The following is a 22,407-nucleotide window of genomic DNA, read 5'->3' as shown; positions in this document are numbered from 1 at the left end:
TTGTACCGCTTCAGCCCACAAAAATTGACCAAGATTTGCGTGATTTAATAAACTTTTGGCCATTTCGACTATGGTTCGGTTGGCTCGCTCCGCAACACCATTTTGCTGGGGTGTATACTCGACAGTCAACTCCCTCTTTATACCACAACTTTTCAAAAAATTATCAAATTCACTGTTAATGTATTCTTTATCACTTCGTATGGCTTTTATCTTACAGTCCATTTGGCATTCAACAAAATTTTTAAAATTTCTAAATTTTTCAAAAACTTCACTTTTGGCTTTCATAAAGTATACAAATGTCTTTCTAGAAAAATCGTCTATAAATGTAACAAAAAATCGATTACCACCTAGCGATTTAACATTCATAGGCCCACATACATCTGTATGCACAAGTTCCAGTACTTTCTTCGTTGAACGCTCAGTCTTTTGTACAAATGGTAATGCACAAATTATCGCCTTATTGCACGTATCGCAATTAACTTGTTTTGGTATACCCTTTAATTTCATACCATGAACTAATTCTTTTTCACTGAGTTCACGTAAATTTTTAAAATTCAAGTGACCGTATCTGTTGTGCCACATTGTAACTTGCGAGTTAGTTAACATATTTAGAACACCAACAACTCTTTTTTCAATATATAAATGTAAGTTATTTATTCGTTTTGCTTTTAACACTAATTGTTTTTCTTTATTTCTCACTAAAGCCGTTTCTTTTTCGAACATAATGTAATTTCCGAACTGCGCTGCTTTACTCACTGACAAAAAATTCATGCGTAGCGCTGGTACATATAAAACGTTTTGTAATTCTATTTTGCGTTTTTCACTTTGCAGTAATACAGTACCTATACCATATGATTCAACGTATTGATCATCTGCTAACATAATTTTTGATTTGTTCTTAGTAAATGAAATAAACAAACTTTTATTACAGCACATATGAGAAGTAGCGCCACTGTCGATGCACCAAATGTTTTTCTTCTGCTTTTCGTCAATGCTTCCAAACATTAAGCAGTTTGATGTTTCTTCATATCCATTTTGATTGTTGCTTACTTTGTTTGAACTTCGGTATTCACTTGCCCGATGACCCGATCGTTGACAATTGAAGCATTTCCCCTTAAATTTGAATTTCTTTTGCTTCTTCGTGTGTTCTAACGCTGATTAGCTGCTTTTGCGCTGTATATGTGCTTTTGTTTGCGCATGCATACACTGCTTGCATGTCCTCTCTTTCATTTCGTTCTTGCCTACGCGTACCTTCTTCAAGAATTTTAGCTTTGACTGTGTCAAAAGTTGGCAATTCGTCGCGAGTCTCAATTGCTACAACAAAAGTTTCCCACGAGCTTGGAAGACTCATCCGCTATTTGTATGTTTAATTCCGCTAGTTTGTCGACCGTTTCGACAAACAACTGTACATACTGAATCACACCATCATTTTGCTGCATATTCAAACGCAACAATTTTTGATATAACTGCACTTTTCTTATTGGACCAACTGGCATATGAATTTGCTTCAATTTTTGCCATGCTTCTGATGCCGTTTTGCATGATTTTATATGCAATAACTGCGTCGGTTTCACATTAAGGAACAAGCATGCCAACGCTTCTTGGTCTGCTGTGTTCCATTTTTGCACATCTTGAGGCGTTGCCTCCTCTGTTTTTGTATCACTAATAACGTACCACAAATCTGTGGGAATTAGCACACTGCGCACAGATACCGACCAGACGTCGTAATTATCTTCTGCAAGTTTTTCGATTTGCAGAGACAAACTCATTTTAAAAACTTCTTTAAAAACCGCGCACACACGAAATTGAAAAATTTAGTTCAGTTAATATTTGCCGTTACAACAAATGGTGCCCTACGCGTTCTGACCTGGCCCCATAACCATTGTTGCAGAGAACCACTGATAATGAAACGCAGTGTTTATGGTTGAAAGGTTTAATAAGAATTGAACTGAATTGAATGTACAATGTCATAAGTAATGTACGGTTACAGTTAGGAATCTATGTTACAGATAATATCATTTAGAAGGTTGCCATATTAATAATATTAAGATTACAACTTCAACACAAATGAACACATTCCTGCATTGTCCTCCTAACTCGTCTAAATACGAGACGGAGAACCCAACAAACAGATTAACGCAATAAAAAGTAATATTAACGCGGACGGACATACAGGCGCAAAAACATACAGAACATATGCAGCATCAACTGCTACAACAACAACCACAGCAGAATCCAAAAATATATCAACGGGGGAGTAAAAAATCACATCATGTTGCATTTAGATTTATAATTATATTTTTTATAATTGTATTTATATCATAAGTAACCTATAATTATATGTCTATATATACCCACACATAACCACACAATTGTACATACACACATAGTATTACACTTCTTCCCCATATCCTCAAATATAAAATTTAATTGTTATTGAACCCTAATAATGTTATTTTATTTGACACATCGGCAAACACAACGTTGAGTACCCCGACATTTTGGTCCCTTGAACCAGATTGAGTGCCTGATAATAAAATATAAACCCACCCAATTAATCACCGTTTGGATCATCAGGATTTAAATTTTTACCCATCCAATCAACCATCCTTCGGGTCCTCAGAATTAACATATTCACCCACCCAACCAGCCCATTGGATTTGCGAAAACACATAAGGCAGTAACAAACATGTTAGAAAAAAAAGTGTAAGTTATTTAAAATATAAATTTATTATTATTAATAATTATAAAACGGCATAGTGAAACAAAAACAAAAATAATATCATAATTAAAGTCAATCTTTTGATTAACCGGTATTAAGCTCAAAGTATTTGCGAAATTTGTTATTGCCATATTCCACTTTGCACATTCCATTTTATAAACATACGCACAAACAATATATACACGTACATATGTATGTATGTTTCATTGCATTACCCGCTCAACTAACAGTTTGTCTAACTTTGACTGCTAGTGCAGTGTGAGCAAGCAAAGACAAAAAAGACCCATTAGGAAATTTTTCGTTCATCTGGAATTTCACCTCATATAACGGGTGATTTTTTTGAGGTTAGGATTTTCATGCATTAGTATTTGACAGATCACGTGGGATTTCAGACATGGTGTCAAAGAGAAAGATGCTCAGTATGCTTTGACATTTCATCATGAATAGACTTACTAACGAGCAACGCTTGCAAATCATTGAATTTTATTACCAAAATCAGTGTTCGGTTCGAAATGTGTTTCGCGCGCGTGTTTTGTTCAGCGATGAGGCTCATTTCTGGTTGAATGGCTACGTAAATAAGCAAAATTGCCGCATTTGGGGTGAAGAGCAACCAGAAGCCGTTCAAGAACTGCCCATGCATCCCGAAAAATGCACTGTTTGGTGTGGTTTGTACGCTGGTGGAATCATTGGACCGTATTTTTTCAAAGATGCTGTTGGACGCAACGTTACGGTGAATGGCGATCGCTATCGTTCGATGCTAACAAACTTTTTGTTGCCAAAAATGGAAGAACTGAACTTGGTTGACATGTGGTTTCAACAAGATGGCGCTACATGCCACACAGCTCGCGATTCTATGGCCATTTTGAGGGAAAACTTCGGACAACAATTCATCTCAAGAAATGGACCCGTAAGTTGGCCACCAAGATCATGCGATTTAACGCCTTTAGACTATTTTTTGTGAGGCTACGTCAAGTCTAAAGTCTACAGAAATAAGCCAGCAACTATTCCAGCTTTGGAAGACAACATTTCCGAAGAAATTCGGGCTATTCCGGCCGAAATGCTCGAAAAAGTTGCCCAAAATTGGACTTTCCGAATGGACCACCTAAGACGCAGCCGCGGTAAACATTTAAATGAAATTATCTTCAAAAAGTAAATGTCATGAACCAATCTAACGTTTCAAATAAAGAACCGATGAGATTTTGCAAATTTTATGCGTTTTTTTTAAAAAAAAAGTTATCAAGCTCTTAAAAAATCACCCTTTATTTTGCGCTGCAAAATTTACAAATCTTTTTCTTCTTTACTGACATAGACACCGCTTACGCGATTATAGCCGAATTAACAACCGCACGCCAGTCGTTTCTTCTTTTCGCTACGTGGCGCCAATTGGATATTCCAAGCGAAGCTAGGTCCTTCCAACGGAGTGGAGGTCTTTCTCTGCTTCCCCCGGCGGGTACTGCGTCGAATACTTTCAGAACTGGAGTGTTTTCATCCATTCGGACAACATGACCAAGCCAGCGTAGCCGCGGTCTTTTCGCTGAATTATGTCAATGTCGTCGTATATTTCGAATGCGATATTCGCCATAGCCAACGCGCAAAGGACCATAAATCTTTCGCAGAACTTTTCTCACGAAAACTCGCAACGTCGATTCATCAGTTGTTGTCATCGTCCAAGCCACTGCACCATATAGCAGGATGGGAATTATGAGTGACTTATGGAGTTTGGTTTTTGTTTGTCGAGAGAGGACTTTGCTTCCAATTGCCTACTCAGTCCGAAGTAGCACCTGTTGGCAAGAGTTATCGTTTGTTGGATTTCCAGGCTGGCATTGTTGGTGGTGTTTACGCTGGTTCCAAGATAGACGAAATTGTCTACGACTTCAAAGTTATGCCTCTCAACAGTCATTCGTTAGTTGACTGTCGATGCGGATAGACTTGCGTACGCTTCGTTGCGATAAGTGTATTTTCGGTGATTTTTTGCGATTCTCTTATGTGCGGCAATTTATTTCCGCGATTTAGCTGGCACCGTTATTGCCTGGCGCGTGTGCGTAGCGGTTAGCGAAATTGTTTGTGCGATGGTGGGTAGCGAGGGTTAGTGACCGCGAGTGTTTTTGTGCGGGTACACATTTTCGTACAATTTTGTGCATTTTTGTCTACTGAATCGAAGTGATATAACGGGTGAGTAGTCTTTTTATTACTACCTTATATACGGCAACGTGGTCATCCACGTTGTTGTTATTGGCGGAAGCTTCGCACGGTTCCAGTGTAGCTCCGTGTTGTTAGCATTCTTGCTAACTGGACTGCCTGACAGTAGTTCTGTGCTGAGCATCTGGCGTTTAGTTGGCTCAGTGTCAGGAAAGTCTGGACATGATTGCCCAAAGGGTGCAAGCGTCTGTCCAACGTTTGAGATTGCGACTCCTGTGGGGACCAACGGTCGTAACAGCGAACCGTTAAGTCTACAATGCGATTCATTGCAGCTCCATATCGGTCGACTCAGGACCGTTACGAGGACAATGTCCGGCCGGCGGCCAATAGAGTGACCTTAGTCCGACCATTGGTTGGAGTTGTGGGCTGTGCCACTGCGAGCACGCGATAAGACCGCTTGAGTGGTCGCTTTTACTGAGGGGTCCTGCGCGTGAGTCGCATTTGTTCAGCGCGTTCAGACGCAAGCACCTGGAGAGCAGCAGCTCCAGAATCTTTCTGTCCGTGTGCCTTCTGCGCTAGTGGTACGCCAGCGGATCAGTTCACCTGAAAGGTGAGTCGGGAAGCGAGATACCTCCTGGACGGAAGAGAAGGACGAAGACCCTCGCTGGAAGCGGAGAATCTGCCGCTTTCACAGTTGTGGATGATTCCACGTCGGGTGGCGACAGGAGCGACGGTAAGGTCTCCACCGCGGAGTAAGGCGCCTTTGGGGTCGTCGCGTCAAGAGGGCGGAAGTGAGGGAAGGAGTGGGAGTTGTGGAGGTGCCAATGCGGCCACCGCTAAGAAAGCGGTTATGCGTGCGGGGCCGCCGCGTAACGTGAGTGGAAACGACTGAGAAAGCGATTGGGGTCGTCGCGTAATAAGGGAGGGGTAGTGGAAGCGTGGCCGCCGCTGTGAAAGCTCATCCGGCTAGCATGGTCGGAAAAGAGGGCGCTGCGAAAGCGGGGCTCTGTCGGCACCGATGTCTGCGCCTCCAGCGCTTGTGCTAGAAGCAATTACACCGGTGACGCCGAAGCCTGTGGAGACTTGGTCGGTCGTTGTCAGAAGTAAGGGGCCTGCAACTTCCTCTAATGAGGTAATAAAAAAGTGGTCAAGGTGTGAGGGTCCACGAAGTTAGGCCAATCAAGGGAGGTGGGGCGGTTATTCGCACTCCCTCTGTTCTAGAGAGAGAGAGAGTGGTGAATAACATAAATTTCTGGAGTTGCGGTTGGACGTGACTGTCAACCGGAAGTTGGGTCGTCGGGTGGTGGTTCAGGAGGTCCATACGGAGGTCCCCCTTGAGGAATTCATGGAACCTCCAGGACTTCAGTGGACCCTGGAGAGTGACCGCTGATGGTAGCACTAATGTCGTCCTTGAGGAAACGGACAAGTTGATGTCCGCCCTCTTGGAGGCAGGTAGGTGCTACATAAAGTGGTTCTCCTTTAGTGTGCGACTGGATAGCCCCGTCGCTGGCTGTTTCCGCTGCATGGGATTCGATCATAGGGTGGCTGAGTGTAGGGCTAAAGCAGAAGTCTGCCGGAGATGCGGTCAAGAAGACCACAAAGCTGCCAGGTGTGTCAATGCACCACATTGCCGCAACTGTGAGTTTATGGGTAGACCAGCTGGGCATCTTATGATGTCAGCTATCTGCCCTATCTATTGTGGCATTGTTGAGCGCGCCCTCGCCTGATTGTCATACAGCGTGCTGTTGCATTCAGGTTAAGAAAGGGTTTGAGTGTGTCATTGGTGCGGAATAATTGGATTTCCGACGATGATCTGGTGAGGGAGGGATATCTAGGGAGCAAGGGGCTTCTAGATTATAGGGTTAGGTGTAGGTGGAAAGAACGTTCGGACAATAGTCTTAACGGTCGAGTGACGTACGAGTACATTCAGGACGTTCGGTTCGTTGAGGCTAACCCAGACTACAGATTCTGTCAGACGGGGCATGGGCCTCTGATTGCATTTTTGCATCAGAGGCACCTATCAGATACTTCGGGGTGTTTTTGTGAAATTGATAATTTTTGAAAATTGGTCGCATTTAATTGCAGAGTGCCCGATGTACTCGGACATTAGGGATATTGTCGGTATCGGGATTAGCTTGGCTGATGGACGATTAGATGTTAGTGGTGTGATCTTCATTAGTCGGAATACCGAACAGTTAGGGTCGTTTGCGCGTGAGTTATTTAAGTGGCGGAGGCGGTTAGCTGAGAATTAGTTTTTGTTTGATTGGTGTATGTATGGGGTTCAACCCCTGACCACCAGTCCAAAGCCGTATGGAAGCTCAACTGGTAGTAGTTTCGGCTACGAGGTCTGACCGGACACTTAATTCTGGTACCACGGGGAGCAGGAGCCCTTGAAAGTAACTCCAACCTGCTCATGCGGACTGGCCCCTCGGGGAGTATCGTGGTGGTTTTGGTTAAAACCCAAATGCGGCAAGAACTGACTTTGTCAGTTGAATGTGGAGTTGCATTGTAACCGGGTGCCAGACCCAAAGCATGGCAGAGGTTTTAGACGGATCTCGAACCCGACCAAGGTGATTAGTGTGTTCATTCCACACTGCCAATTGGTACTGAAAATGCTTAGCATTCTCAGCGCGCTGATCAACGCATCGATTTGATCCGTTGTGCTTTTCAGCACCGTGGGGTATGGTTGTCGTCAACACACACAACATACCGGACGTTGTCAACAGTGACGTGAGAGGCAAGTCGCGAGTGCGACGACTGTTTGTTTAAGACAGGAGATATTTCGTCTTGTCCTCGTTCACTGCCAAACCCATTTGCTTTGCTTCCTTGTCCAGTCTGGAGAAAGCAGATCTAACGGCGCAGATGTTGAGGCCGGTGATATCATTACCACCAACAGCTGTACACTTTTATAAAAGATTGTACCTGTTCGATTAAGTTCTACAGCTCGAATTATTTTCTCTAGCAACAGGTTGAAGAAGTCGCACGATAGGAATTCGCCTTGTCTGAAACCTCATTTGGTATCGAACGGCCCGGAGAGGTCCGTTTCGACCCTGATGGTGCTTTTGGTGTTGCTCAACAACAGTTTACACAGCCGGGGATACTAAATTCAAAATTTTCGTGCTGTCGAAAGCAGCTTTGAAATCGACGAAGAGGTGGTGTGTGTCGATTCTCTTTCACGGGTCTTTTCCAAGATTTGACGCATGGTGAATATCTGGCCGGTTGTTGATTTGCCAGGTCTAACACCACACTGATAAGGTCCAATCAATTTTTTGACGGTGGGCTTTAATCATTCACACAATAAGCTCGATAGAACCTTATATGCGATGGCTTACCCCACGGTAGTTGGCGCAGATTGTTGGGTCTCCTTTTTATGGATTGGGCAGAGCACACTTAAATTCGAATATTTGGGCATGCTTTCGTCCGACCATATTTTACAAAGAAGCTAATGCAAGCTCTTTATCAGTTCTTCGCGCCGTGTTTGAGTAGCTCGGCCGGCAATCCATGGGCCTTCGCCGCATTGTTGTTCTTCAGGCGGGTAATTGCTATTCGAACTTCTTCATGGTCGGGCATCGTCATTGATTGGGGAATCGGGTTCGCCTTCTCCTGGCGTTGTATGTTCACTGCCATTCAGCAGGCTGGAGAAGTGTTCCCTCCATTATTTAAGTATGCTTTGGGCATCGGTGACTACATTACCTTTGGGGGTTCTACATGAGTATGTTCCGGTCTAAAAATCTTCTGTAAGCCACCGCATTTTTTCGTAGATTTTTCGAGCATTACCCCTGTCGGCCAGCTTATCACGCTCTTCGTACTCACGCATTTCGGCCTCTTTCTTTTTCTGTCTGCAAAGCCGTCTCGCTTCCCCCTTCAACTCTCTGTATCTATCCCATCCCGCACGTGTTGTAGCCGATCGTAACGTTGCAAGGTAGGCAGCCTGTTTTCTCTTCGCTGCGACACGGCACTTCTCGTCGTACCAGCTGTTCTTTTGCATTTTTCGAAAACCAATGATTTCGGTTGCAGCTGTACGTAAGGAGTTTGAAATGCCGTCCCACAGTTCCCTTATATATCGAGTTGTTGACGAGTGCTCTCAGAGAGTAGGAGTGCAGAGCGAGTAGAAAATCGTTCGGCTGTCTGTTGTAATTGCAGCTTCTCGACGTCGAACTATCCTTGTGTTTGTTGACATGCGCTTCTTGCTGCACAGAATCTGCGGGTGCGAATCTTGGCTGCAACAAGATAGTGTGCCGAGTCGATGTTAGGACCTCAAAGCGTACGCACGTCTAGAACACTGGAGACGTGTCTTTCGTCTATCACAACATGATCGATCTGATTGGTGGCTTTTCGATCCGAAGACAGCCAGGTAGCTTGATGTATTTTCTTGTGCTGGAATCTGGTACCACAAGTAACCATATTTCGGGCCCCGGCAAAGTCGATCAGGTTCAACCCATTTGGGGATGTTTCGTCGTGGAGGCTGAATTTACCGAAGATACCTTATTTGCCAACCCTGGCGTTAAAGTCGCCAAGAACTATTTTGACATCGTAGCAGAGGCAGCTCTCATAGGCGCGCTCCAAGCGCCCAAAGAAGAAATTTTTGGTCGCATCGTCCTTCTCTTCCGTCGGGGAATGGGATATGTTGAAGAACCTCGCTTTGATGCGGATTGTGACTAAACGATCACACCAAACTTGCGCTCCTCTATATGGCCACTGTAGTAAATGCCACAAGAACCTACTTGTCTCAGTCCTTGTCCCGTCCATTGCATTTTTTGGACGGCGGTGATGTCAGCCTTTATTTTCATGAGGGCATCATCTAGCTGGGCAACGGCACCTTCCCAATTAAGGGACCGGACATTCCAGGTGCATGTCCTCAATTCTTAGTCCTTATTTCGTTTGCTATGGTCGGCATCAAAAGAGGGGTTTCTCATCCGAGGCTGATTGCTAATTTTCATTGGGGGTGTTTTATTACGTGGCAGGTTCCAAACCCTTCGCCTTCAAACGGATATTTTTAGGCTACCCAGAGGATACTTGGTCAAAGACCGGAAGTCGTGAGCTGCTTGAGCCATATGTAAAAGAATCGTTTCTGGCCACTCCCGAGTGAATGGCGATCAGAGAACTTTCCACACTTGCGTTAACTTCTACATATGACTCCATCCTCCTACAAATCAACTTAAAAAAATAAATTCGTTGCTAATTAATCCCATAAGGGGTCAGTATGGTAATCTGGTCTGTTTTTTTGACATTTTTTTCATAGAAATTTTTATTCTACAATAGAGTTTTTTCCACATAGCATGAGGGATATTGTGGAGTCTATAAACAATTTGTTTCGGAATTTTTCGATGACGTCCCTCGGAGAAATGGCTGGGTGAGTGAGATGCGGGTTTTCACTGGCGGACACGATTTCTCATGTTTGGATTACCTGAAACGTAGTGTAGTACGTGAGTAGTTATCGTCCCTACTAGAATCATGAAAAAATGTTAATAAATAAAAAAGTAATTAACGGTTCTTTTTTTTAAATTTGTCCCCATGTGTTTTTACATAAATTTTGTAATAACATTGTCAGTCAATTATAACGATAGCCAGGCGGTTTAAAAAAATGTGTTTTGAGAAAAACGCATTTAAAGTTTGAGATGTGCACTCCAAATGCTCCGAACGTCGAGCGGTATTATTATTTTTGGGCCTTTTCGAAATGTTTTAACGGTAAAGTTGGTTTTTACATTATTTCTAAGGGTATAAGGGAGCAGAAAATGCACAAGCAAAGGAAAAGATAGGATATTTAGTACCTTTCATGCTAATGCTTTCAAAACTCCAACTTTGAATTTTTTACCCGCTAGTGAACACCCTGTTACAGCTTCTCAAAAAAACCTCAAGCCATTTAAAGTTGTAAATTACACAGTACAACAGCTAACCTGGGGGTGAGAAATTCCAAGTCAGGGTAATGATACTAGGTCAGTATAGTAAAACCCTCAAAGGGTTTGGCCTTCGCATGTGTCAGTTTTTTGTATGACCTTTTAAATTTTTTCCTTATCTTTATGTTTTTTCGCGAACCACTTGTCCGATTTTGAAGAAACAAATTTAGAAAAATTATGAATTACAATTTCTATTTGTTTTTATTCAAAAAAGTGTCATTCATCGCCTTTTTTATAAATTTTCCCCAATAACTAGAGACTTCTGGCCATAAACTACTAAAAAGATAAAGTAAACATTTTTATAACTTTTTATTTTTTTTTTAGTTATTTAAAAATGGTTATTGTTTCAATTGGCTTGCATTGTCCCAAAGTTTCAGAGATTTCAAGAGCAAATACTTTGGCAGAATATGTAGAAATAAACACATCACTCTTCTGCATAGGGATACCTCACACCGTTCCCAATCCCGCCGCAAGGATCAAGATCCTCAAACCCTCCTCTTGACCCAAACACCAGTAGTACCTCCCAAATCCATAATACCAATACAAATTCGTAAGCCTACACAACCCTCTTACACTCCACTACTAATAAAACCCAAGACCAACAAAACTTAAGTGGGAAGCAGATTTTGTTAAGTACTATAGTTCAAGTGCTATACAGAGGGCAATTATTCACAGCTCGAGCACCAGAAGACTCCGGGTCAGAAACCAATTTCATTTCAGAGAAATTTCACAGAAAATTGTACATACCCACGTTCAAGAAAAATGCACAATTGACTGGATAGAACAACACCGTTTCGGCAACACCCACAAAAATTTGCGAACTCACCCTTCGTTCATCAACAAAAAGCAGTTTAAGATAACAACCCACGCGCCACTCACTCTTTTAATACGATCATTTCAAGACACAAATAATCCGGCAACGTATTATCTGCCATATCACGCAGTCATCAAACCTGATAGCTTAACTACACAACTCCGAGGGGTATTATACGCATCTTGCCCCAACTCAAACAGGAGCAGCACCAATGATGCGCTACATACTGGACTCATTTTTCAAGCAGACCTCGTAATCCTAGTAGTAAAATGGCGAATGTTTCGAATCGTATTCAACGCAGATATTTAAAAAATGCATCGCCAAATACTCGTTGAAAACAAACACACGGCATCTTATTTTAGAAAATACCCTAAGGACCCAATAGAAGATTTCGAAGTACAAACTGTTACGTTTGGTATTGACTGTGCCCCATAGTTAGCTATCCGTACCCTCTTCAAATTAGCAGATGATGTACAAGGAACCCACCCACTGGCAGCAGAGGTACTTCGAAACGGAATGTATGTCGATGATGTATTTGCAGGAGCACATGACTTACCAAAAACGATTATGGCACGAGATGAACTCACTTCATCTTTGAAGTCCGCAAGATTCGTTCTATGCAAATTGACCTAAAATGACCCAAAAGTTTTATCTGGAATTCCACAAGAACACCTATTGGATACCAACTCACTCAGTTTACTGGAATTCACAAAAAACACACAACACAACACAAAGATTCACAAGAACAATAGAAAGGTGGAATGCAAAAAAATATCCATTATTTTTTCTCATCAACCCTAGTCAGGATAATAAGTCGTCTACTAAGAGAGAGGTATTATCAACTATAGCAAAATTGCAGCTGGTTAGCTCAGCTCCGTTATAGGTATAGCTAAAATAATAATGCAGCAGATATGGCTTGATAAATCCGATTCGGAAAATCTTTTTAAAGAACTACGAAGCCTTAAATATATATAATTGAATTTCCTCGATGGATCCGCTTCTCGACACCAGCCATCATCAATTTTCACGGATCCTCTGACGCATCTGAAAAAGCTTAAGCAGCAGCCCTATACATCAGTGTTTCTAAAAACACAAATACCTGGACAACTCTTTTGGTACCCAAGACTCGTGTTGTACCAATAAAAAATATATTGGGTATAAATATTACCCAATACCGTACTTACCTTTGGACGAATTTCACAATATTTCTTTCAGGTCTTTGCAAACCCCCATACACTTGAACAACTTTTGTATCCCATCGAATTGCCATAATCGCAGAAGAGGTTAGAACCGAGAATTGGAGTCATGTCGAAAACACATCTCTGGATATGGTTAATAATGACCTCTGGTGGCGCGGACCCCAATGACTAAAACTCGATCGGAAAAATTTATCAGTTACCATAAAATCAATCGATACAACACTTAAACTCCGGCCAATCAAGTCTTTCGTGAGCACAACACAAGAGGAAATGGTGGATAGATTCTCATCATTATCCAAAGCCATTTGAGTTGTGGCACATTTGTTCAGATTCTGATCGAATGTCTCATCAAATAAATTACAACAGTCATACACAAAGTTGAAAATAACTCCAGAAGAGTTCAACACTACCTGTTCGCGCCTATCTGGCATCATCTTTCTAAACATATGTTTGAAGCTTCATGGGCAGCACTAATGTGCTTGCTGTCAAACCAGCTTCCGTTTTTTCTCTCTCTTCAATAAAGGAACACGACCGCATAGCACGCCTTTTATTTCAAACCGCGTTAATATAAATCATCTTCCCGGATCGCTATTAAACTACAACATATTTTGGTCCTTCGAGCCGGATATCATCGCATATTAATGATATTCCGCAAATTCGCTATTATTTTCAATATTTTTCCACATTTTTAATATTAATCATGTCTTCGGCTAAAATTCGCGACTCCGCGCTAAATGCTATCAAACGCTATTTGTAATCTAGCAAAGTCGATGCTCTGTCGGTAGACACTGAGGTAATAACTACTTACCTCCAATTGTTGGAGGAGCAATGGATTCGGTTTTTCGTAGCACAACAGAAGCAAAGAGGTGGAACTTACATGTGGTGACGAGAACGTTTCTATGGAGGAGCAGGCACGCATACAAGGTGAGGAGTGGTACAGCACCGCTAAAGCTAACTTGAAACGCCTGTGCGTAACTCAAAGGCAGCAGACATTGCAAAGTACCGTTCATGATTCAACTGCTCCTGTACCGCTTCCAAAGCTACAGTTGCCGTCATTTAGTGGTGATCCCACTCAATGGCTTCCTTTTCATGATGCTTTTTGCTCACTCATTCATACGAATGTCAATTTATCAGACGGACAAAAATTACACTATTTACGAAACTGTTTGAATGGGGAAGCATTCGATTTGGTGAGTAGCTTAGCAGTATGTGATAGCAATTACGCTGAAGCTTGGGACTTATTGACCGCGAAGTATAAGGTCATCCGTGTCATGGTGCAAAGCACTCATGGCAATTGGAAGTGCAGCCAAGGATACTGCTAAGGGAATAAAGCAAGTGCTTAATTCTATACTTCAACACGTTGGCGCTCTACGTGCACTGGAACGTCGAATTCTGGGATGACTGGGTCGTTCACCTAACCGTTTCAAAGTTAGCACACGAAACCCGCAAGCAATGAGAGTTACCGCTCGTCATGGATGAGCTACCATCTTTCTCCGTTCTTCGAGAATTTCTTGAAAACCGCGCACGCTCACTGGAGATGGTACCATTACTTAACACTACCGCAAAGGCAACAACAACAAAGAATGTTTTCCACACGGCATTTACAGAGCCAGAAGTAAATATCGCTACATCAACCGCTATTAAGGGGCCGCATTGCTCTTATTGCAATCGTGATCATAAAATCTACGTTTGCTCTAAGTTCAGCCAACTCGACTCCAAGGGCAAACGAACTGCTATTAAGAAGTTAGGTACATGTATAAATTGTCTCAGCAAAGGGCAAATCCTCGCTAACTGTCCTAGCACATCGTCGTGTCGCATATGCCAACGACGTCATCATACCTTACTTCACGAAAACTTTACCAATCAACCGGCAAATCACAACGATCTTTCAAATGAACAACGTTTAAATGTAACCGCACACTACGCCGACGCTAATCGCGTCATTTTACTAGCAACCGCTGAAATTATGGTACAAGATTATACCGGTCGTTGGCAACCCACTCGCGCACTTCTTTACAACAGTTCGCATGCCTCATTCGTCACCGAGGCGTGTGTACAACGCCTTCGTCTTCCCAGAACGCTGTCATCCGTTCACCTCACTGGGATTGGGTCACTACAAGGAGGCCGTGCAAAGGGAGCAATTACATTCCCCATATCAACACGAGCGCTTGATACTAAATTTCAAGTAAGTACGCTCATCTTACCGAAAATTACTAACGATCTTCCAACCTCCGCTTTACCGACGACTTCTTGGCCGCATCTTACGGATTTGCCACTAGCCGGCCGCTATTATTCCCAGCCCGGACCAATAGACATTTTAATTGGAATGGGTGAGATGGACAAGTTTCTACTACACGGACTCTGTAAGGGCGAACGGGGTACACCAATGGCACAAAATACTGTATTCGGATGGGTACTGTTTGACAACGCTGCCAATTTACAAAGCCCACCGGTGAACATTTCGACTTTACATTCCGACCTTCATTTAACTTAACTCATCCACAAGTTTTGGGAGCTCGAAGAACTACCCGCCCGCAAATTCCTCTCACCTGAAGAATCTATGTGTGAGAAACTATACGACGACACGACCAAACCTGCATCGGATGGTCGCTACATGGAAGAAAAACGTATTGATAGGTGAATCACGAGAAGCAACTATTCGAGCATTACTCCGCATGGAAAGAGGTTTTACAGCTAATGAACAACTTCGCAAAGAGTATACTATGTTTATGGATAAACTCACCTCTATGGGACACATGGAACCAGCTGAGACGACAACAGATGAACTGTACTATATGCCACATCATGCGGTGGTAAAGACCACAAGTCAAACAACGAAACTTCGAGTCGTTTTCAACGCATCTATGAAGTCAACCTCTGGGAATTCTTTAAGCGATGCCCTCTTGTTAGGCCCTCAGCTACAACAAGATCTATTTTCTATTTTGGTTTACTTTCACACTCACCGTTTCGGAATAATAGCCAATATTGGAAAGATGTACCGCCGAGTTTATGTCGCTAAAGAGGACACAGATTATCAACGCATAGTTTGGCGTTCGAATCCAGCAGATCCAGTTCGTGAATATCGTCTTTTAAGGGTCATGTATGGAGTCGCCTCAGCATCACATCTTGCTGTTAAGTCACTATCGAGCCGCATTTAACGCGTCAAACGAAGCAAGGAAGTCATTGAAGTTATAATGTCGGACTTTTATATGGATGACTTACTATCTGGTGCTGATACATTTGGTGAACTCGCTTTACTTCAAAAAAACGTCTCCCATGCGCTCTCTGAAAGTGGGTTCGAACTACGCAAATGGGGAACTAATTCTCAAATGCTTAGAGATATGATACCACACGCATCTAAACAAATTTCGCATCTCTTAGCCGATGGAGACCAAATCCGCACTCTTGGCACACAAACAACGATTGGCTTTCTATAGCAGTGAGTTAAACGACCCTCCAAAACTTACAAAACGAACGTTTCTCTCCGACTCAAGTAAGGTATTCGATCCACTAGGTTTGATCGCGTCCGTTCAATCTAAGATTTGGTTACAGAAACTGCGGCACTCAAATGTGGATTGGGATGAACCAGTTCCTTCAGAAATTGCGAGGGACTGGTTGGCACATCGTCGTGAATTACCGCAACTATCAGCGCTAAAACTAAGCCGCTGGTTAGGAACTAGCAAAACTTCTGACTCTCAGTATCACATTTATACCGACGCATCAGAAGTCGCATACGCAGCCGCACTTTACTGTCGCACACAATTTCCCGACGGTACGATTAAGGTCGTACTAGTAGCAGCGAAAACAAGAGCAGCGCAGAAGCAAGTTCAATCAAATCTGAACCACACTTTCTCAAAATTATACGCATGTACGGACTCAATGATTACCTTGGCGTGGTTACAAGGCAACCCTAGCCGTTCGTCAGTATTCGTGGCTCATCGCGTCGCTGCAGTACAAGATATTCTACCAGCAACGCACTGGAGGCACGTTGCGTCAGAGCACAATCCCGCTGCTTGCGCTTCAAGGGGCATATTGCCATCGCAGCTTTTCACACATCAACTTTGGTGGCATGGTCCGCAATGGCTACATGAGAACAACAGTAACTGGCCGATTTCTGCAGAATCACACACTACAGATCTCGAGCTAAAATCTAGCAAAGCTGTAACACTGCTAACGCACACTACTGACGATTGGGATTTTTTGACGAAGTATTATTCTTTCAGCAAACTTAAACGCATCACCGCTTATTTATTACGCTTCATCAATAACGCAAGGGCTAGCGCCGGGATGCGAAAAACCGGCAGCTTGTCGTACGCTGAAATTCAAAACGCTGAAATAGCATTGGTAAAGTATACTGAATTTATTGTTTTTAAAAAGGAAATTTCTAATTGCAGAGAAAATAAGCTGATACATACACGAAGCAGTCTAGCAAGACTACAACCTTTTCTAGACGCAAATAATATCCTAAGAGTAGGAGGCCTCATCAAAAACGCACCGCTTTCGGATTATGTTAAACATCCTTTAATAGTTCCAAAAAAATCACCGCTCGCTAAATTAATCACGGTAGAAGTACATCTTTTAACATTACATGGTGGACCTCAGATAATGCAAGCCGCGATTCAACGAAGATTTTGTTTGCCAGGCATTCGTAACCTCGTCCGTGGTATACATCGAAAATGCATTCGTTGTAGACGACTGAGTTGTCCACCATTACATCAACTCATGGCTGATCTGCCTCCAAGTCGCATCACTTAGTGCAGTCGATTACGCTGGGCCTTACGCCGTGAAGTTTACGCATGGAAGAGGTGCAAAATCTACAAAGGCATACATATGATCATTTATTTGCATGAGTACTGGTGCAATGCATCTCGAGCTTGCTGGAGACCTTTCTTCAATCGCTTTCATCGCTGCTTTCAAACGTTTTACTAACCGGAGAGGTTACTGTCAGCACATTTACTCTGAAAACGACACTAACTTTGTGGATGCTGAAAAGGAATTACGATTAGCCTATGAACGCTGCATTCGCGATGAAAGAGTGTCATCATATTTCGCAAACGCCCAAATATTTTGGCATTTCAATCCTCCAAGCGCCCCTCACATGGGTGGCTTCTGGGAGGGTGGTATAAAACGTATCAAATATCATCTTAAGCGGGCCCTAGATACTTCGCTTCTAACTTACGAAGAATTTGCAACAGTACTGACTGAAGTTGAAGCCTGTGTAAACTCGCGTCCTATTTGCTTTATTCCTACAAATGTTAATGACTTTGAAGTCCTCACTCCTGGACACTTCGTGATTGGCGAACCTCTAAAGGGACTACCCGACCCTGACGTTGAGGTCTTCAAAGGAACTATATTTCAACGCTGGCAAATCATTGTGCCAATTAGACAGCACTTCTGGAATCGATGGCGAGACGAGTATCTTGTCAGTCTTCAACGTCGTTCGAAATGGATACGTTCAACGCCGAGTTTGCAGAAAGATGATATCGTTATCATACATGAGGGCAACGTGCCCCCAACTAAATGGAAGCTTGGCCGTGTTATTGGCACTTCCCCAGAGACGGATGGTCAAGTTCGGGTTGTAAATGTGAAGACATCCGAAGGAGAGCTGTTAAGGCCCGTGATCAAGCTATCGCTACTACCAACAAAGGGGGACATATTTTCTATATGATATTCTTAGATTTTAATTAAAATTGTACTTTTTTGAACTGTTGTTCAAGGCGGCCGGTATGTTCGCGCCTATCTGGCATCATCTTTCTAAACATACATATGTTTGAAGTTTCATGGGCAGCACTTATGTGCTTGCTGTCAAACCAGCTTCCGTTTTTTCTCTCTCTTCAATAAAGAAACTCGACCGCATATCACGTCTTTTATTTCAATCCGCGTTAATATAATTCATCTTCCGCGATCACTATTAAACTACAACACTACCTAAAAATACAATTTTGATCTAAAGCCTTTATTCGATCCCAAAGAAATAGTGCGAGTTAATGGTCGGTTGACCAATTTAGCCTCATTATCATATTACGAGCGTTACCGATTATACTACCCTATAGTAGTCGCTTAGCCAAACTCCTCACCAGTTTAATTACCTTTCGTGGCACCAACCAGCGACTGGGTCATAGTACAGAATTTTGGATACCGAACCTTAAAACGCTCATAAAGGCTACCATTCCGCAGTTAAAAACCTGCGATTTGCACAAAATACGAAACACTACTCAGATTATGGCAGCACTATCCGCTCCTGTCATATACGAGATATATATAAAAAAAATGCGAAATTCTTGGAACAATCGGGTTAAGAGTCCCGTACTACTTCACCGGTGTGAGTTATGACTTTGTTGCACTGGGTACTTTTGTACAGTGAACAATTCCGAGAAATATGCGTCTAAAGTCAAAGCGCTGCCATAAAATTCCTTTGATCTGGATAATTTTTACAGGCCTTGATCTAGTTCTTAATGTTAATATTAAGGGCTAAAATTTTCAGGTAATTTTTTTTAAGGTATTTTCAAGAAAATTTCATGGCGGGACTGAAAAAAACTAATAGTTCAAAAAATTACCCTAATATATATGCTATATATAAATACTATACATACGAGTATGTACTATATATACATTTCTTGATTGATTGATTAATTGACAGTGATGCAATAAAGCTTCCATTAGGACAACTCTGCCATCCCCTTCAAAGTAGTTCCCTTGGGCAGCTATACATCGATTCCAGCGCGTTTTCCATGCTTCGTAACATTTCTGGAACCCTTCGACTGGGATGTCCACGAGTACCCTCGTCACGGCCGCCTGGATGTCCGTAATCGACTCAAAATGGGTTCCTTTCACCACCGATTTTGTTTTAGGAAACAAAAAAAGTCACAGGGTGACATGTCGAGCGAATAAGGAGGCTGTTGCAACACGGCGATCCCTTTAGAGCCCAAATACTGGGACACGCTGAGGGCGGTGTGGCACGGCGCGTTGTCGTGATGAAGGATCCAGTTACGAGCGATGTCTGGGCGCACCCTATTGACTCGTTTTCGAAATCTGTCGAGTACTTGGCAATAGTAGACTTGATTCACAGTTTTCCCCGGTGGAGCGAATTCTTTGTGGACAATTCCATGGCTATCAAAATAGGCATTATCATTGTTTTCACCTTCGACTTGCTCATGCGAGTTTTTTTCGGGCGGGGGGCGCGCGGAGACAACCATTGTGAGCTTTGGCATAACTAAGAGCACTAGCACCATACACTCAATCTGGCGCAAAATTTTATCGCGACACGTTGCTCTTGATTTCGGTTTTTCCATTTTCGTGACGAGCACTACAAACACACGTCTACTCAACTTGACGCAGCAGGCGAACTAAACAAGATAAAGCGATGGTGCATATATCAATGGAGAAGGGAGGGATGCCGGAAAAAGAGAAAGGGAATTTCAAGGTCACAGGTTTACTACAAGCGCGGCATTAAATTAGTCTCATTACTTAATTGTCAAACCTCGTATGTATGCTTTAGATTAGCTTCAGTGAATAGAACTTGTGGGCTGAGGCTCTTGAATATATTCTCGTCGTCAGTCATGAATCCTGTACAATACGGGAATTTTTGTAATATCTATGAAATCTATGCATAAAAGAATAAACAGTTTTTGTATATAGAATATGTCCATTTGAATATACCAGTTGGTGTTTTGTTTAAAATTTTAGTGGACCCGGTGTGAAAATTGGACGATGGGAGTGGCACCGCCCGCTTTTTGGTGATGGTCCATATAACCCGACCAACCGATTTTGGCAAAATTTAGTGGGTGGCATTCTCTTTACTTCCTTATGTCTGTATGTACACTCGGCGAAATAAAACCCACGCGGTCTAAAATTTTTTAATATTCCCAGTTTGAGCTGTCACTATTTGCTCAAAATTCACTATTTGTCTTTATGTGTGTTTCACACTAAGTGATCAATTACAGATTGAAATTTGTTACGGAGCCACGAAGAGATCGCGCTAATATCTGTCGGCGTTCTTTTTGCCATCAACGTATGGCAGCCCAAGACACATGAACTACATGAGTACTCCCAGGATGCGATGACATACGTGTGAAATTATGAATCGCTGTCAATCAGCAATCGATCATTACAGCATGACTTTTACAACAACAGCTACGATGTTTGATGGACTTTATCTTGAAGCAACGTATACATACATATGTGGTGCTCTTAGATGCTATATGGCTACTGTTGAGTGCCAAAGGAGAAGTTTTCCACACGCACACATATGTACTTCTTTGGATGGTGGATGGTGGTTCAACCAGATCTAATTGATAAGATCATTTCTGTGGAAATTCCTGATGCAGAGAAAAATCCAGTATTATACTAAGTGTTGAAAACCAATATGGTTCATAGACCTTGCGGACACCATAATCCCACTTCGGTTAGTGAATGTATTCATGAGCCTTTCAACTCATCTAATGGTATGCAACGAATAGCTCAAACAATTGTATACATAGAAGCAAGCCAAGCCAAGTGTGAGCGATAAGTGCTTGTGAGACATATTCACACTCATTATTATACAAGCAAGCCATGTGATAGTGAGAAGATAATATTTTTAGAGAGCAAGTATGAGTGAAAATTGGGGGTGATTCATGAATATGAGAGTGTAATCATAAGCCAAGTATTCACTGCAGATCACTGATACATATCTCACTATATTGTCTGGCGTTATTCGATCAGATACTTCCTTTTCCATCATCATTCGCTCCTTTGTATATTTCCGACAGTGGAAAAATATGCGTTCTGCGTTCCCGGTATTGCTACCACAGAAAGAGCAAGCTACTCCCTCCTTGTGACCGTACTTATGCAAGTACTCCCTGAAGCATCCATGTCCTGTTAGGAACTGCGTCAAGTAATGATCTACCTCCCCGTGTTTTCGTTCCATCCATGCTTGTATGTTACCGATTAAGCGGTATGTCCATCTCCCCTTGCTTGATGTATCCCAGCGTGTTTGCCATTCGTTTAAGCTGGCTTGTCTTTCTTCTCTACGCTCTGCCACTGTTAGTTTCCGCCCTGCGCTTTTACTTTTATCATATATTCGCTTAAGTTCGAGAGCCATTATGTCTGGAGGCATAATTCCTGCTAGAACCCCGACAACTTCATTAGAAACCGTGTGAAATGCACTGACTATTCTAATGGCTCTCAACCGGAACACCGATTGCGCCACTCCAGCATATGTCTTATGTATTAATGCTGGTCCCCATACAGGCGCCGCATACATTACAATTGACTGGCTGACCTTGGCCAGAAGAGCTCTCCTGCTCTGTTTCAGTCCTCCTATGTTTGCAATTTTTCATGATAAGGCTATGTTTACACGCACCGCTTTTTCACATGCTTTTTCAATATGCATTTTGTAGTTGAGCCTCGCATCAATCGTTACACCAAGATATTTCACAGCGGATATTAATGCAATGTCTATTTTATTTTCGTAGATGTTTTGCGTCAAGAGATCCTGGGCCGCTTCGGAGTGGTTCAGGTTTATTTGTAATATTTTAATCTTTTAGGTTTTTTGAGCGCTGCTGTAAATATGGGGCATTTCCGGCTTCCTATCTGATGGTCTATGTTTGTGTTTCCACTGCGTTTACATGCGTTGCAGGAAGGATTGTTAACACA

General features: G+C 42.5%; 1 protein-coding gene across 1 annotated transcript; it reads left to right on the top strand.

The window, feature by feature from the left end:
- The first annotated feature begins 17,632 nt into the window (after positions 1–17,632).
- LOC125779660 (uncharacterized) lies at positions 17,633–18,439 on the top strand. The gene has a single exon (XM_049460938.1). It carries the CDS (start codon positions 17,633–17,635, stop codon positions 18,437–18,439), a length of 807 nt encoding a protein of 268 aa, XP_049316895.1.
- The last annotated feature ends 3,968 nt before the right edge of the window (positions 18,440–22,407 follow it).

This window comes from Bactrocera dorsalis, chromosome 6, assembly GCF_023373825.1.
Source record: "Bactrocera dorsalis isolate Fly_Bdor chromosome 6, ASM2337382v1, whole genome shotgun sequence".
NCBI classification, from domain to species: domain Eukaryota; kingdom Metazoa; phylum Arthropoda; class Insecta; order Diptera; family Tephritidae; genus Bactrocera; species Bactrocera dorsalis.
The sequence above is the reverse complement of the archived record's forward strand: the minus strand, read 5'-3'. Positions and strand labels throughout refer to the sequence as shown.

Bases quoted from the DNA above. Each gene is read 5' to 3' on its own strand.
- LOC125779660 (XM_049460938.1), top strand. From the start codon at position 17,633: ATGCATCTCGAGCTTGCTGGAGACCTTTCTTCAATCGCTTTCATCGCT.